The 17,190-nt window shown below is 35.9% G+C and overlaps 2 protein-coding genes across 4 annotated transcripts; both read right to left on the minus strand.

The window, feature by feature from the left end:
* Positions 1-401: 401 nt before the first annotated feature.
* LOC110413435 (nitrate regulatory gene2 protein-like) lies at positions 402-9,085 on the minus strand. Of its 2 annotated transcripts, none has more exons than XM_021424232.1 (5): positions 8,959-9,085; positions 4,896-6,177; positions 4,613-4,797; positions 3,487-3,710; positions 402-2,474 (listed from the first exon to the last, which is right to left on the minus strand). In XM_021424232.1, exons 2-5 carry the CDS (start codon positions 6,166-6,168, stop codon positions 1,688-1,690), a joined length of 2,469 nt encoding a protein of 822 aa, XP_021279907.1. In that variant the 5' UTR covers positions 6,169-6,177; positions 8,959-9,085; the 3' UTR covers positions 402-1,687. The 2 variants fall into 2 exon arrangements, with proteins under 2 accessions (XP_021279907.1, XP_021279906.1); XM_021424231.2 differs by lacking the exon at positions 8,959-9,085 and adding an exon at positions 6,301-6,593.
* SBI1 (Leucine carboxyl methyltransferase) lies at positions 8,937-15,480 on the minus strand. 2 transcript variants are annotated; one of them, XM_021424234.2, is made up of 13 exons: positions 15,286-15,480; positions 14,221-14,309; positions 13,967-14,109; positions 13,615-13,662; positions 13,242-13,323; positions 12,628-12,730; positions 12,222-12,342; positions 12,027-12,074; positions 11,539-11,622; positions 10,972-11,036; positions 10,146-10,197; positions 9,863-9,901; positions 8,937-9,392 (listed from the first exon to the last, which is right to left on the minus strand). In XM_021424234.2, exons 1-13 carry the CDS (start codon positions 15,363-15,365, stop codon positions 9,270-9,272), a joined length of 1,077 nt encoding a protein of 358 aa, XP_021279909.1. In that variant the 5' UTR covers positions 15,366-15,480; the 3' UTR covers positions 8,937-9,269. The 2 variants fall into 2 exon arrangements, with proteins under 2 accessions (XP_021279909.1, XP_021279910.1); XM_021424235.2 differs by lacking the exon at positions 15,286-15,480 and having other exon boundaries at positions 13,951-14,109.
* Positions 15,481-17,190: the final 1,710 nt, after the last annotated feature.

A 17,190-nucleotide genomic window follows, 5' to 3' on the forward strand; every position in this document is an offset into this window, starting at 1 on the left:
CTCCAATGGTTACAAACATCAACGTCAATGCATGTGCATCTTTGGACTCTTTCATCCTTTTTTTTTTAACCTTATCATCTAGTGAGACCCAAGTTCTTGTCCATCACAAAAAAAAAAAAGCTTTTTTCTTCTCTTTATGGGAAAATAATGGGCTCTTTGAAAGCAAACAAACAAACAATCAGAAATTTTTTTTAGTGGAAGGATCTGATCCTGATGGGCCAAATAACTCATGATTGCCAGAAAATCGGATTGTTTCAAAGAGAGAGAGAGAGAGAGAGAGAGAGAGAGAGAGAGAGAACTTAATCCCTTCAAAATTTGGTTTAGTTTGAAGCTCTATGAGGCTATTGGTAGAAAAAAGAAAAAGTTAACAGGCTTCAGATACTAGATTTAGAGGGACACAATTAAGAAAACATTACCCTTTTCCAGATTGAGACTTGACATTGTAGAAATAGAGAAAACTTATCTACAATTTGCAGCTTTTTAATGTTGAATGTCAGTGAAGATCCGCTCTTGCAGCCGGTCAATCAAGCTCTCATCAGGAATCAGGGATGGGGCAATAGCCTTAAACTAAATCCCTTACCTGAATCTCGGATTTATATAATCATCAACAACAACTTCCCCTGATGCTTGGGGAAAACCAAAAGTTTTGCTGTCAGAAAACAGAAGCAATTCAGTAACACTTGATTATCTAATCATCAGAGTAAGATTTGATTAAAACCCATAAACAAAAAAAAAACCCAGTAGATTCAACAACTTCTCCTGATGCTTGGGGAAAACCATGATTTGCTGCCACAAAACAGAAGTTGCATGTGAGTTTGTCAATAGAAACAACAATTTCTTTCCTTGGACTGACTTTCCCACTTGGTTGAAAACCAACAAAATAGAAGTTGGCTTCTTTAGAGGGACAGTAAGCAAATGTACCAGATTAGAGTAGGGATAGGAACAAAACAGAAGCTGTCAGGTTGACCAGAAACTGAAAAATTGGAGGGGCCGAGCTCCATGATTGAATCTCTGTGTCTGCAGCTGAACAGAGTAGAATTAAATGTGTGGGCAAATATCAAACGAGTGAGTACGTGTGCTGTTTTTGCCAGTTCTTTTTTTTTTTCACATGGAGAAATGTTCCACCTAATTTGTTTACATATTAACTGTTCATCAGCTTGGGAAAGCGGATCTGGAGCTTTTTAACATGGCCAGCCTAGCCTTCTGATCGAATAATGAATTGGCTGGTCCCTACTATACCCACCATATTTATAACCTTAAGCCACCCACCCTGTCCTGCAAGGGAAACAGGGGAAAACAAGCAATCCATCCCAAAAGAGAAAAGAATTTGTGTTGTTAACATAAATCAGTAAACAAAAGTGAAGTATACACAGAATACACAAAACATGGCAACAGAGGGAAGGTCAGAATATGTGTATTTATTCATCTGCTGAAATTGCGAACTTTTTTTCCATACAAGAATCTTGAGCAATTTCCTGTACATAGACACCTATCCTTGGCTTGACAATAGATGAGGACAAAAAAAACAAAAAGACCTCCCATGTATTTACACATTCCCAAGAAAAGAAAAGAAAACCCAAAAAGAAAAACAATAATTATACGAGCCCACAGCCAAAAAAATCCCAGCTCTTATAAATTTCAACTTACCTCAAAAATTCAAGTGGGAAAGAAAAAAAAAATGAATTCACTATTGGATATGATAGGAACGGGAGCATACTTGGTCAAGCGCCTCGGTAAATAAGGCAGAAAAGCTGGTCATTGCTTGAAATACACCTGGCAAGCCTGTTTGAAGATTATTCAAAGTCATTGCTCTGGTCACCTCTACTGCTTTGGCGTGCCTCAGCATTTCATCTTCCACTCGCCTTTGGCAGCCTGCAAGCTCAGATTTTTTTTCAGCAAGGGGGTCTCGAGCATCCAGAACCTGCCCATGATCAGGCCCAGAATCTGGAAGCCCAATGCCAACCATAGAGTATGAATGGTAGAACTTCCTTTCTATGTTCCGGAGAGATGATGCCTTTTTCTCAAGTTCCTTTGATGCAGTTTCAGTTCGCTTCTTAATCTTAAGCTCTTCAGTTTGTTTAACGGAAATCACATGGACCACATTGATAAAACTTTTGATAGCTTCAGAAGCCACTGTGTCAGGGACACGGTCAAGGGCAAGCTTCCACTCATCGCAAAATGCAAATACATCAGAGGGCTCTCTGTTGCCATCGACATTGTCATTGCTGACAGGAAGAAGCGTGAGCTTGAACCAGCCATGGAGGGAGCGGATAAAATCCCTTTGAAATTTTATTAAACGGCAGAAACTAGAGTGCCATGCAGAGACAGCTGACTCGAGATCACGTGTTGCCTGCCGATGCAGTTCAGAAGTTGAATCACCTTTCCCTGATCTGTTTATAAGGCCACGAACTTGCTGCACAATATTGGTCTGAACTTCATGGTATTGATGCATTGACCCCCACATGTACCTAAAGCTGCATTCAAATAAATTTGATATGTGAATGTTCAACTTTAAATTATTTTAGCACTGCAATTGTTCCACTATGCAGAACTTCAATAAATAGATACCAAGTTGCTGTACCCTGATTTAATGGAAATCTAAACCACCAAAAGAAAGAAAGTGATTCAGAATAAGGTTTTAATCTAATCTAAAATAGCTTTTCAAGTGGTCATACATAGTCATCATACCATTAATACTCATTCTTAATCATGTTGCTAAAATGATGATTATGATAACAACAATAACAATAACAGTGTTTTGACCAGTTTACCATTTTCAACAACCTGTCAAAAAAGATTATGGTGGGTCATATGATAGTTAACTCCAATGCACCTAACCCCCACCTCCCACCTGTGTGTGGCTTATAGATCGAAGGAAAACTGGCAAGTAATATTGGGGCCACTGTCTGGTTCTGAATGAAAGAAATTAAAAAGGTCCAGGACAACAACGCACATGTGCAAACAGACGGGACGATCAAGTGGCATAGCAGAGCAATTAGTCATAATAGTTCACCTACCCAGGCAACATGCCAGGATCTAAAATATTTCATGTGAGATAAAATGAATTCAAGATTCAATTCCCCAATAACAACTGAATCCATCCAGAGATAAGTGCTCATAACTAAGAATGAATTTAGAAAGATAAAATAAATAATGGTAAACAGGGCAAATCAAAATATTTAGCACTTTCACTGAAAAATAATCTAGGAGTAGGAAACGAGTTGGAATTAAGGATTTTTCCTTTTTTGGAATGAAAGATTTTCCTTGTTAAAGAGAGCAGAAAGATTGGAACATAGATATTTTACTGCAATACCAAGATTGGCACTTAGATGGGTATTTCTTGAACCATATAAACTTTCCAAAAGAGTATTGAGCATATGTCTTGGTCTACCAATGCATATAGTTTGCATCTTAACATTTCACAAGAAAATATTATCTGTCCCAACACAAAAGAGAAAGAAACAAAAAGAGAAAAACGGTACTTACCCATGACAAATATCAACAAGCTGAGGAACAAGATCACTGTCCCTGAGCCCGATGATGGCAGTAGAGGTGGTAGAGACAGCCTGAGATGTGACAATAATTAGTGACTGCAGCCTCTTTATTGATGCCTTGGTCTTGTCTATCTTGGTTTCATCCTCCCCCTTGTATTCTTGACTTTGCAATGCCGACAACTTCTTTTCATGCTCAATCTTTACCCCTTCTCTAGCCTGAAATTGTAGAAAATTAAGCGCCAACATTAGCACTCATCTGAAACCGCATGGCTCAACAACCAGGTAAATTATTTGCACCACATGTTTCCTTTCTTATCCAGAAGAATCCTAATGTCCAACCAATTCAAGAAACTTACAAAAGGTTCGATAAAATAACACCATTGGGTGGAAAAAAAAAATACTTTTATTACCTCATACAAGTTAACAAGCAACTTTTTCCTTCAACATTCAATAAAAAAATAAGCAGCTAAAAACTTGGTAGGAAATGTCACGGTGAATAACTTATTATTGAAGCATGTCGGCAAATTAACTGAAACCACCTTCATTCTCTACCAACCAGCACTAATTTAAGTAACTGGAAGGCAAGAAACTAAAGTTCCTGTTATGATGCAAAAAGAAAACATTCCCAGACAAGAAATCTCACACCCCATTAACAAATGCAAGATGGAGAATCTAGAAAGTAAAAAAGTTAGTTGGCCTTAGTAGCTAAATTGGGACTACAAGGTAAGTTGGTTGGACGTGGAAACCATGCTCCCAAGCTTCTTTTGGGCCTAACTGTCTAACAGCAATTGGAGGGTATTTTGGTCAACTCAGATTTTGTAGTACCATAAAACAACAGATTAATTAATACTAATCCTATCAGGATTAAGGACAGCGACCACTGTCTAGTTTGACGATAATGCCCCCATGAAGAATCAACAGGATTAACCGTTCCGAAAGGGGCGTTTTCGTCCAAATGGGAAAAGCAAATCAAACAGTCAAAAACTGCGGTGGACTTACGCTACCGGGCATCAAACATTTGTTGATATCCTAGTCATTTCTCTGACCTCCTTGTCTCCAATACAAAATTAGAAATAAAGCTAATTTTTTTTAAATAAAAAAAAGAAGATAATTTTCACCTTGACTTCGCCGTAAAGCTTCTTCTCCCAAGCCAAGAGGCGGTCCAAAGTAGAACAAAGGCTCTTTGAACCGCCCGGTTCATTGAGGGCAGTGGCGTCGAGCCGGTATTTCACAGCCAACGGCGGCTTTGAAGTCCAGCTCGAGCTTAAGTTACTGAACATGCTACTCGAATGATACACCGTCTCTGTAAATCGAAAGTCCAATAAGTAAAATTAAATCAATTTGAATTAAGAAAACGTAAAACGAAAATTTAGCTTGAATTCTCCATATTTCGGAACTTACTTTTCAACTGCCTGAAACTTTTATCGAGCTGAGCTCTGCCGATCTCGAGCATCTCGGAAACCTGATCCCCGGCGGCGGCAGCTTTGTCGAAATTCTCTTTGATCGCATCGACAATCTCTTTCAAATCCCTATGCCGAACCACCATCTTCATATCCATCATGGCACCCGTCCTATAACTTCCCGCCGACGATCCCGCATCCTCCGACTTATTATCCATTTTATTCCCCGTGGAGGCCCCATATATCGGCTGCTGTGGCTGCGGCTGCACCGGCGGAGTCTGATTACGAAGATGATGCAATTTCTCCGACTCCCCTCTCACCGAGGACCCGAAATTGGAGCGGGTCCCAATCTCGGATCTGGATGCCACGTCATCATCCTCATCCTGCTCCTCTTCATCGGATGAGCTCGTTGTAGTGTACCGGTCGTGGTCTCCCCACTCGCTGCATTGCACTTCTTCTCTTTCTGTTTCCTCATCAAAATTGCTCTTGGCATTATTGGAATTGCTATTGTAACGGTGATTCAGTTTTTGTGGACGGAAGAAATCGTATTCTGATTTTTCCGTTTCGGTATCTTCAGTATCCTCCAAATTGTTAGAATCTAAATGATGATGCCGTCGTGGTAGTTGTTGCTTTTGCTGCTGTAATTTTCCGTCAAAGAATTCGGAGTCCGGCGGCGACGGAGGGTAAAAATTTTCCCAGTTCCAAACGGAAGAAGCTTGGGAAGGAGTGTTGGAGTAGGTGGAATTAGCTTGATAAGCCGTGGGGAAAAAGTTGTTGGAAAATCCGGATTTCGAGCTTTGAGGAGAAGAAGAAGGACTCGATTCGGACAAAATGTGAGGGAGTTTCGGGGCTAACTTACGTGGCCGACGACGATTGGGTGCGGAAGATGACATACTCGAAGCGGAGAGTATGTGGGGGAGTTTGGAGCTAGCGATTGTTGGAGAAGGAGACGGAGAGAAAGGCGGGGGAGGTGGAGGGTGGAGAGAAGGTGAGGGAGATGGAGGTACACGTGGAGGGATAGGTTTTCTAGGTGATGGCGGAGAGGGGTTGACAGGGTGGAGAAGAACGGCCGGGGTTTCGTCCGAGACTGAAAGGTGTTCACCAGCTGCGAAGGAGGAAAGAGCTGAGCCGGTGAAGCGTAGAGAGCGACAGTAGTCTGCATGAGCCGCCGCTAAGTGGTGTCGAGCGTGAACGGCTTCCTTCATTAGGCGGCGCCTATCTTTGCACCGCCTTACCGTTTCTTCGTTGTCTAGCTTCGACGCCGCACAACCCATTTCAACACACTGTTTAGTCAGCAAAAAATAAAAAAGTAAAAATCTCAGCTGAGCCAACAAAAAAAAGATTACGGAGAAGAACAAAAAAAACCGAATGGAAGAACAAGATAAGCTCTAGGCGGTGGCGCGTACTGTAGAGGTGGCGCCCGATTTAAGCTTGGAAATGTCACTTTTGGAGAAAAGAGTGAGAGTGAGGGAAATGAAGAGTAAAGGTTATAGCTACTGGAGTATTAGGACTGTTCCCATTTTCTGTCGTGGGGTCTCACTCTTTTTGAAATTCTTTCTCATCTACCTTTCTTAATTTTCCTAATATTTATATATTTAATTATGTTTTAATTTGTTTGTTGAGTAATTAAAATATTATTAGTATTAATTAATGGGAGTTGCAGAAGGCTGCTTTTTGTTTTTACATTGTGCCTTACAGAGGTTTTTGGTGTAGGAGGGAAAGAAAAGAGTGGACATCGATCTTACACAAATTTTTTTTTGTTTGTTTTTTTTGTGGGGTGGGGAGGCTTGTGGGCCCTGGCCTTGATTATTGAGTTTAAGGGCAATGAGCAAGCATAATGCCGGGTTTGTTGCCCTTTGGGTGTAGGGCAGGGCAGGCAGGGCTGGATTTATTCAAGATGGATTTTGTATTTTTGTGTGCACTTAAAAAGGTTAGCAATATTTACTTCTATAACCGAGTATTTTGTATTCTCTAACTCAATTTTTATAGTCGAATTTGAACATAATTTGAGTTCAGATTCAAACACCTGAAAATTAATGAATACTGCACCTAGTTGAGTCTTGGTCAATCGATTTGTTTGTTAGAGAGAGAATAAATCCCATGGATCTACTACTCTTTACATTTGAAAAGCACTTTGTGTTTTGAGAAAGTAGACCTTATAAATGCTGAAGAAAGAAAGAAAGAAAAACCAAAGTTGTTGCTTAGGTTAATTCTTTTCTCCCCGTTTTGCCAGCACAAAGGACAATTTGCGAAACGAAAAGAGAGTGGGAATTTTTTTAGCTTAAAGAATGAGCTAAACATTTGACAATAGAGAAATAGTACCTTGAACATTTTTGACAATAAAATTCCAACCCATATCTTTGCATATATTTTGTATCTCTAAATCTTGAGGACCTAAATAGTCTTTAAATTTGAAATGCAAATTCATGCTTTTTATGAGTGAGAAAAGTGTGCAAGGGAAGGTGAGTCGGTAGCATGCACAAAGCACTGCAAAGCATAGAAAGGCAGAATAACATAGATATTCCACAATGAGTAGATCCTTTTGAAGAAAAGCAAAAGGAGGGAAAGAAAAGCGGTGGGGAAGGAAGTGAATGGCAGAGATTGGAAACGGTGAAAGGGTGGTTTAATTTTTTTTTCCCTCCTATTTCCATAATCTCAATGGACCCCAATCATTCTCTTCTTTTCTTATAGTTGGTGTTTTTTTTCCTTCACCTTTTCGAAAGAACTTTTGCCTCGCCGTTTCAACCATTTAACTAGGAAGACTCAACGGTGGGGGAAATAACTTTTCTTGGTTTGCGGGCCTAACCCCCTTTCTAATCCCACTTTGGTTATGCTTCGAATCTTAGGCATCTGATTCTCCACAAGGTTACCAGTACCCAACAAGACAAATCCTATATCTTCAATCTTTCCTGGAATTTATTCAAGCTGCCAAGCAAGATTATAATCTTACTCTCCCCCCTAGCTTGTACTAAAATAAATTATTTATGAAGCTGTAGCCATGACAGGGAACCATAACTACCCAACTTTAAGCTCTTTGGAAACTAATCAAAACAACATCCAGTGCCGCCTCCAATTTTTTTTTTTTTTATAACCTAACCTACAAAGAGCAGTATGACAAAAAAAATTGCGTTATTTAACAAACTTCAAGTACCTTGGAAGATTTTTTTTCCAGAATTTAGGAACAGGTTTTGAGTACAACAGCGGCAAGTCTCCTGCTCTAAACTGTAAACAAAGGATCACTAAAGCTGCAAACAAATATATATATATATATGCATATATAAAAATAAATACTGGTATTATTTTACTCAAGCTTTGGGTGTTGCAAGCGTCCAAGAAACCCCCCCCAAACAAACAGATTCTAAAAAGTCGAAAAGAACAGAGTAATGGTAGGCGGCAATCCAAAGATGATGAAGGAACTGTTCTCTTCCCAAAAGGTAAACAATGTGGACCCTTAAGGGGAGTACATTTTTCTAGATTGGATTATCTAATCTTTTCTCGTTTTTGGGTTTTCTTACTTTTTCAATCTCGTTTGGCTTCGTGGCCATGTATTGGATTAGAATACCAGAATTCCCAAATCCCTCTAGCCACAGATTCTAAGTGTGGGTCCAAATTTATCATTTTAGTATATGCTATATGCTTTATAAGGCAAAGAGCTAGATACGTGATTAATCTGGAGACTCCAATTAGAATTCAAATCACCTAGTTTCTCGACACAATTAATTTGATGCGACAATGTGATTTGAACATATCAAACAAATAGAAAATACCCCCTAGCTAAAGTAAGCGTGAAAACAGTGTCTTCCTTAAATTCTATAATCACAGTAAACTTTGAACTATGACCCTACTTCTAACTAAAAAACTAATCTCCAATCCTAAACCACACGTAACCAGCATAAGAATAAGTTTTCATTTCTTAGAACAGTACTATGATGCTTGTTCAAACTATGAACATCTCCAAAATGGCATTGTGGTCATGCAGATTCCAAAGAACAGGAAACGGGGAAGGGCAAACAGAGGAGAGATATTTGAAGAGAAAACAAAATTGAGAAGCAAAAGCAACCAACCAATGAATGTGTATCTCCACATGATTCTGAACCCACAGTAACAAGGGCGTATGAGACACTTTTGGTGCTGTTTGGGTCCCACCACGTTTTCTTTTGCCAAACAGCTAGCAGAAGAAAGAAAAGGATCTGTTTTTCCTCGAGTCAAACAAAAACAAATTACACACAGACGCAGCCACTCAAGTCATAAAACCTTTTGGAGACTTTTTAGAGCTAAAGACTAACTTGGCGGAGAGGCCCTTTTTTACCAGACAAGAACCCCACTCGTTTAACAGGCACGTGTCAGTCACACGTGCTTCTCTGCTACTAATTATTTATCTGAAGTTGGCGAGAGAAGTATGACGTGGAGCAGCCTCGTGGCCTAATGGGGATGCAGCTGGGGAGGTGTTCGGCACATTCTGCTGGTCATCAGGAAACCCAAATTTCCCATACCACCCCTGAACCATGAAAAAGTGTCAAAGGAAACCACAATATCTATCCCCAATTGATCACAATATCTGTGTCATTATCATAAAGGAATGATAGACAAATTAAACAAAAAGATGCAGTCCTATCATTGACGTAATTTGATCTTAATGATACTTTTTGATTATGACACAAACCAAGACAATTTTTGTAAAAAGCCAGGCTATGGACTAAAGAGGTTCTTTTTTGGGGTGCTAAACCATTAGCTTCAGTGAATGCAATTATCGGCTTCGCATGCTATAAAATGTTCTAGTGATCTAGTGGCACTAAATAAGCGGTATTTCTGCTCTGCTACAAAAGGAAATATACGTACAAATATAGTTCACAATGCTACATGAAAAGCAAACTTCTGCAGCAATTAAGGAAATTCACATGATGAAGGAATATAGGGCCAAAACAAAGAAAAATGCCACTAGGATTTGGCTTTTATGTATGGACGTACCATGGCATCATTGATTGCATATGCAACACAATAGTGCTCCTGAAAATCAGCAGTTTGAAACAATATCAGTGATGATGACAATAATAAACTGCGCAGAATTTTTAGATCAACAGATGAGAGGCATAGATTATGCAACCACCGCTTATCCATGTAAGCAGGCCAGCCAGGGTTGCAAGAACTAAGACGTTCAATTGTCAGGCCAGTATCCACTAAGTAAAGATCATGTTATTTTCCAGATACTTCTAGAGTGTTAACTTTCTCTTTCAGCGAAAGATTCACTTACCTGCATCATATGCCATTCTTCAAATTCATCGAACAATTCCAGTGGCTCAATTCTGATCACCAGAATATCACATATAAGAATCATCTCAAAGAATATTTCAGAAATGATAAAATGACAAGCTTGAAGCTTCCCAATGGAAAGTATAAAAAAAGGAGATAAAGATGTGAACCAAGAAATTGAAAGGAATTTCTCTTTACATCTTCTCAAAAACCTTAAAAGAAAGGCTGCTAAAAGAAAGGAACCAAAGATTCTTCTTTTCAGTAAAGCAACATTTGCAGAGCAGCAATGGCACACACAAAAAGACACAGGAATTCATTATCTGATTCAGATTTGAACTTTCTACTTCTAAAAGTAGTTCTAATCTGTTTGAAAGAACATCTTTCCCCTCAACAGAAAATTACAGATCCACTTTAAAGCTACACTTAGCTGCTGCTTTTGTTTTCATCATCAATTTCATGGCCCATAGCAGCATACAAAGTCGCCAAGCTCATTAACCAGGTCATGGCCTTGGCAGTTGGATATATGTTGAAAAAAAGTGGTGACTAAAACCCCAGGAGTTATGCACAGCAAACAAATCCACAGATACAACTTATCTAATCAATAAAGGACCGCACATGATATTGCAATTCTAATATTTGAATCCATGATAGTACAAATCAAACTTAGCTGACATGATGATAATAAACAAGTGATCAGAATGAAATCTAATTCAAAACCACTAATGAGTTACTCCACAGGCAAGAAGACACCTGTGCTGCCAAATTGGCTTTGTCTGTCATGACATATATGAAAAAATAATACTTTATAGCATTAAAGCAGCACATACCTGTGTCTTTCACGGGCATCAACAAATTCACTATAAACTCTCAGCATGTCCCAGGCAACAGCTTTCTGAAACCTCAAACACAAAGCACACACAAGATATTGAAGAAAACAACATAAAATATTATTGAAATAATAAAATTCAAAAGGAAAAAATGCTAGAGAGAATCCAGCTCAGAACAAAAGGAAGAAAGAACATACAAATATTACTAATGTTATATAATGCTCCCATTTCTACACATTAAAGTTCATTCTGGCAGTATTGAGGAAGCAAGGAGGGAAGGAGAAGGACAAACAGTCAGCTAGACTTTTATCTTTATCTAGCCAGAACTTGGCCTTTATATCAGGCATTCCTATATTTACCATCAAAGAAATGGTGCTCTACAGGCACCCAGAAAATGCATATCATAAAATAAATAAATAAACTGGCAGATGTATACAGTCTTCCTTCACCTAAATCCCCTATCATCAGCCCACACTGTTTCCAATTGAAATTAAGGAAATATACAATAAAAAGATGTATATGGGATAATGTTAAGTGAAATTAAAAATTAAAAATATACTCATATACCTGCCAACCCTGATCAAGAAATAGTTTTTCCTTTGCAAGCAAAGTTGGTGTAGCATAAATACCCAAAAGTGCACAGCCTCGACTCTGAAACAAAAAATTGACAAAGAGTTATCAATTTAGTGTAAGTTTCTATAAGTCAACATCAAGGCATTCAAGGCCCCATGTCTAGCATAAACAGTGCTTAAGCAATGACAAAATAAACAATCTTTTAGACAAAAAGCTCTTAATTCCTATGCTGAAAAATTCTCAATTCAACCAAAAAGAAAGAAAGGGGAAAAGAAAGGTGTTCTATAAAGGGATTCTCCCATCCCTATTCCCTACCTATGTAAACATCTTTCCACCTAACATCAACAAAATGCAAAACAAGGCAAAACGTCTCTAGGTTCAAAAGAAATCCATATGTACAACTGAATGAGAAAGTACTAAATCACTCACAGAATTAAGCCTCCTCAAAATCAAATGACATTGAGAAAGTAAGATGTTTTCACCTCCAAATTTCTTATCATTTGCTGCCCAAAAGCATCATCTGGATGAATCTGTTGACAAGCACCATTAACTGTGAATTTATCATTTTGTCTTAAACCAAGCCAGACATGGAAGGCATTCAAGGAACAGTTGCAGGAAACCACAACCAACATAAAGAAAGGAATTAAAGATGCTGGAATTTCAGAAAAGTACAGAACCTGCTCATATAAGAAAAATATTGCTGTTGAAAATGTTTTCGATGCCCAACCAACAATAGAACGGCTTGAATCTGGATCCAGGTATATTAAAACGCATTCTGCAATTACAAATGTTGGCAGACTGATACCAACATCAGACGACCCTAAGGTCCCTAACCAAGGAAAGAATAAAAAGTTTCCACCCAAAAGGCAGAAAAGAAAGAATTCCTGAAAAAAGCTAAAATAACATACAAATTTAACACCCAAACAAGGAAAACAACACAAATTACTGGAAACCATCATAATTACATTTGTAAAACATGCAAAATGAAATAAAAAGAAAGCATTATTAATTACTTAGAACTTCGAAAAGGATGAGTAAAATGCTAACAAATACAAAAGAATAGGAATTGATTCATGAACACACCCAGGGTCCATATTTGCCAGAGATATGACATCATCTAATTTCTGTATGTCACGCAAATCAACTGGAAGTAGCTTGTACTGATCACTAAGCACTTCTCCATTCTCTGCAAAGATACAAACTCTCTATCATTCCTCAAAAGAAACATGTGCTTAAATGCACCAGAATTTCATGCATGCAATCACAGGAGTTCTTACAAAAGGGCAGATGCAGAATACATAAAGTACAAGAAGCTAGCACTATGATTCCTTCAATAAAACATCTGTTATATATATGATGCACTATAATAAACAAAAATATGCCACCAAAGCCTATAAAATCATATAAGTCTAAACCAAGAAAAACTTTAGACATATTTGACAAAAGAAAACAAACTCACACCAAATATGAGTTACTTATAGAACAGTGGTTGCAAATGAACTTTTCTGCATTATGTTTTGCATGGCAACTTGAATGCGTTAAAGTTTATGTATCATGGCGTAACCATACTCTTGCTAATAGCCCCATCCACACATACCAGAAAAGGAAGATGACAAGTTTGAGACAAAAAGAAAAGACAGCCATTATGAAACTAACACCAGCAGCAATTCCAGGTAGCAATAACCAGGGCCACTTACCTAGTGAGATTGATGCCGTTGCACCCACTTTGTCCCTCAACTGACTGCAGGATTCAATAAGGGAAGCCTTTTTACTAGTTACCTACAGGAAAATAAATCACCTTTTGAAGCAGGATAGAGTACAAATCCATTGCAATCATATTTCACTCAACTGCATGGTATAGCATATGAAATTTCTGTCATTTGACTCAGTTAAGTAAATCAACTGCTCACTAAAAATACAACGGAGAATACATGATCGATGAACAAGGTTAATATAAGCTACTTTAATAGAAAAGTCTTAACCAGCTCAGGACTCAATGCATCCTCAATACAGAGAAATTAAGCTAAGTTTTAACTCATGGAAAAGCTCAACAATGTTTCAAAATTGCACCTCTTTAAAATCCAGTTCCACATATAGATATGCAGCTTTTCCCTCATCCTGTCCAGGAAAAAGAAAATAGAAGGCCAATTAAACTTGTCAATATTCAGGCTTCTATAAGGTAAATCAAAATTTCCAAAAATATCCACAGTAAACATACACATAGGGAACATGCATTTTCTCCAGATATTTACCAAACACACAAAAAAAAAAAAAACAATGCAAATAATTCATACTAGCAAAAATACAACAGTGGAACAAGTTAAGTTTCATGTGTTTTACATGAATCAAACAATGAAGATAAACATTCTTAAGTTTGTCATGTGATATGAGCTTATCCCAACTCACAAGAAAACTCAGGCACCTGCAACTGAAAATATGTCGTATCAAACCCAGCACCAAGTGATAGTATCTGCTTCTTCGTATGACCCTTTTCACCATTACATCCTTCACAATCAAGAAACTGATAGAGAAGCTTCCTCAGAGCAGCCCAACGAGCAAAATAACCTCAAATATACACCCCAACAAAGAAAGAATGATTAATAAGATTAAACTCATTACTAAAACCACAAAGCAACAAATCAAAATGCTAAATCCTCAAACAAACCAAATTCTTACCACGGTTAATTATAGGAGATCTCCTCACAGGTCTTCTAACAAACAAATGGATGTAGTCATCTTTCATGTATCCCTTTTTAACACATGACCTTTAAAGAAACAGAATTTTTTACCATTAGCATAATAATAGAGATAAATGTCATTTCTGAAAATTACGAAATGTTTAAGCATATATAAATTCTTCTAAGGTATCCAAAACAGAGAAAGAACAAGCTCCTAAATTAATTGTTCATCAGATTCGTCTCCTTCACGTCAGGACCTTGTATCCAAACTCCATAATAAAGTGTTCAGATCATTCGAACAAAATTACAAGTTCCAAACCTACTTTTTCTGTTTTCTTTAATTTCTGCACTGATATATGAAAATTGAGAAATGTTTAAGCAAACATAAATTCTTCTAATGTATCCAAAACAGAGAAAGAACAAGCTCCTAAATTAATTGTTCATCAGATTAGTCTCCTTCAAGTCGAAACCTTGTATCCAGACTCCACAATAAAATGGTCAGATCATTCGAACACAATTACAAGTTCTAAACCTACGTTTTCTGTTTTCTTTAATTTCTGCAGTGATAAATGAAAATTGAGAAATGTTTAAGCAAACACAAATTGTTCTAATGTATCCAAAACAGAGAAAGAGAAAGCCCCTAAATTAATTGTTCATCAGATTCGTCTCCTTCACGTCGAAACCTTGTATCCAAACTCCACAATAAAATGTTCAGATCATTCGAACACAATAACAAGTTCTAAACCTACGTTTTCTGTTTTCTTTAATTCCTGCAGTGATAAATGAAATTTGAGAAATGTTTAAGCAAACATAAATTCTTCTAATGTATACAAAACAGAGAAAGAACAAGCTCCTAAATTAATTGCTCATCAGATTCGTCTCCTTCGCGTCGAAACCTTGTATCCAAACTCCACAATAAAATGTTCAGATCATTCGAACACAATTACAAGTTGTTTCCAAACCTATTTTTTCTGTTTTTCTTTAATTCCCGCAGTGATAAATGAAATTCAACGTTTCCGAAAGTGCCAAATAACATCGTAAAAAATAAGGAAGAGGCACGCACAGTTTACTGGCTGAAGCGTCGTCGTTGGTGGCTTGAACCGCCGTCCTGTTGCTCCGCGAATCAGCCGCCGAATTCGCCATGCTTCGATTGCTCTTTTTCCTTGAGCGATGAAGACAGATATTTCTTTTTCTCTTGGAAGAGAGATAAAAATCGTAATTAACTGAATATGGATTATGATTCGCCTAAATTTTAATTTCCCAGTGAATTTTTTGGCTCGCAATCCGACGCGCCAAATATCTGTTACCATTTCTGTTTAAGGAGGGAAAAAAATTATTTATCCAACTGTAAATGTAATTTTGGGTAGTAATTTTTATAACCATTTTCGAAATTCAGCTGCATTTTTAATTACCAATTTACTTCCTACAAATAATTTAAAGTAAAATATCCCATTCTTTTAACTTTTAATTAAAATTTTAAATAAGTTTATTAATTTTTAAAATAAATATTTTATTTCAAAAATATTTTTTATTAAATATATAAATTTAAACGTTAATCAATTATTAAAGTTCACATTAATTTAATGATATGTAATATTAAAAATATAATTTTATTTTATATTAATTTTAAAAATTATTATTATATAATTTTTATTAATAAAAAAAAGTTAACACCGATCGCTCGTCTCTTCCCTTGAGGAGCTGCGAGCACTTATCAATGCTCCTTAATTTTTTTTTAATTTATATAATAATAATTTTTTAAATTAATAAAAAATATTTTAATTCTTTTATGTTTTTTATTAACTATGTTTATACTTTTAAGATATAATGTTAATTTCAAAAATTAATGATTTTGTTTAAAACTTCTTTTAAAATTTAAAAAAGTGAAAGTATTATGTTCAATAGTTTATATCTCGTGAACAATGAAATTTTGGTATAAAATTCATCTAATCCTTAACCACATAATTAGTATTTCATTTAAATTATAAACCTATTTCGATTTTTACAATTTAAGAACAATATTTCAATTAGAAAGTTGTAGTTAAATCGTCACTTGTTACTAATCCTTTTGTCTATTTTTTCTTTATCTATTTTATTTTATTATATCTTAAATGATTTTTTTAGATATTAATATTTATATCTCTTTTATAGTATTTGTCATAATCTTTTTAATTTTTCATGTTAAAAAGCATTAAAAATCTATATTATAATAAAACTTAAATTTTAATATAAAATAAATCAAAGTCAAAACTTTTGTCTTAATTTTCTTAAAAATAAATAAAAGACAAACATATAAGAACCAAGAGAATATCATTTAAGTAAGATTTTATATGTCAATAAAAATTATAAAAAAATTAAGAGGTAATCAATTTTTTATTAAAAAATAACGTTAAAATGATAATGTATTTTATAACAAAGGGATTTTAATAATTAATTAATCTATTCTTTTGTCCAAATTTCATCCTATATCTTTCATTTTTAAACACTTAATGCTCATACTTGTTTTATATTACAATTTTATGTTATAATTTTTTTATTTTTCATATTAAAAAGCAGTAAACATCAATCTTACAGAAGATTTAAATCTTAATCTAAAATACATCATAATCAAATTTTTTATCTTAATTTTCATAAAAATAAAAAGAGGCAAGCAGTTAAAGAATAAATGAATATTTTAATTCTCAATTTGCACACACAAAGGATGAGAAAACATGAAGGAATATTGAAAGGAAAAATATTTATTCCCTAAAGTAGTAATTTCAATTATTTAGTAACATATAAAGAAAGAGATTAATCAATTAACTAATTAATTAAAAATTAATCAGTTTAAAGAGTTAAATTAGAACAAAGTCCCAATCGAGTTTCATGATTCACAGGTTTTTAAGATTTACATTTCTATAACTAAAGACATCCAACACAATGAATTTATAATTTTTTTGATGAATTTAATAAAATAATTTCCCCAAAA

Source organism: Theobroma umbraticum, unplaced genomic scaffold (genome assembly GCF_002168275.2).
Source record: "Theobroma umbraticum cultivar Fairchild unplaced genomic scaffold, ASM216827v3 scaffold_4.1, whole genome shotgun sequence".
Classification (NCBI taxonomy): Eukaryota; Viridiplantae; Streptophyta; class Magnoliopsida; order Malvales; family Malvaceae; genus Theobroma; species Theobroma umbraticum.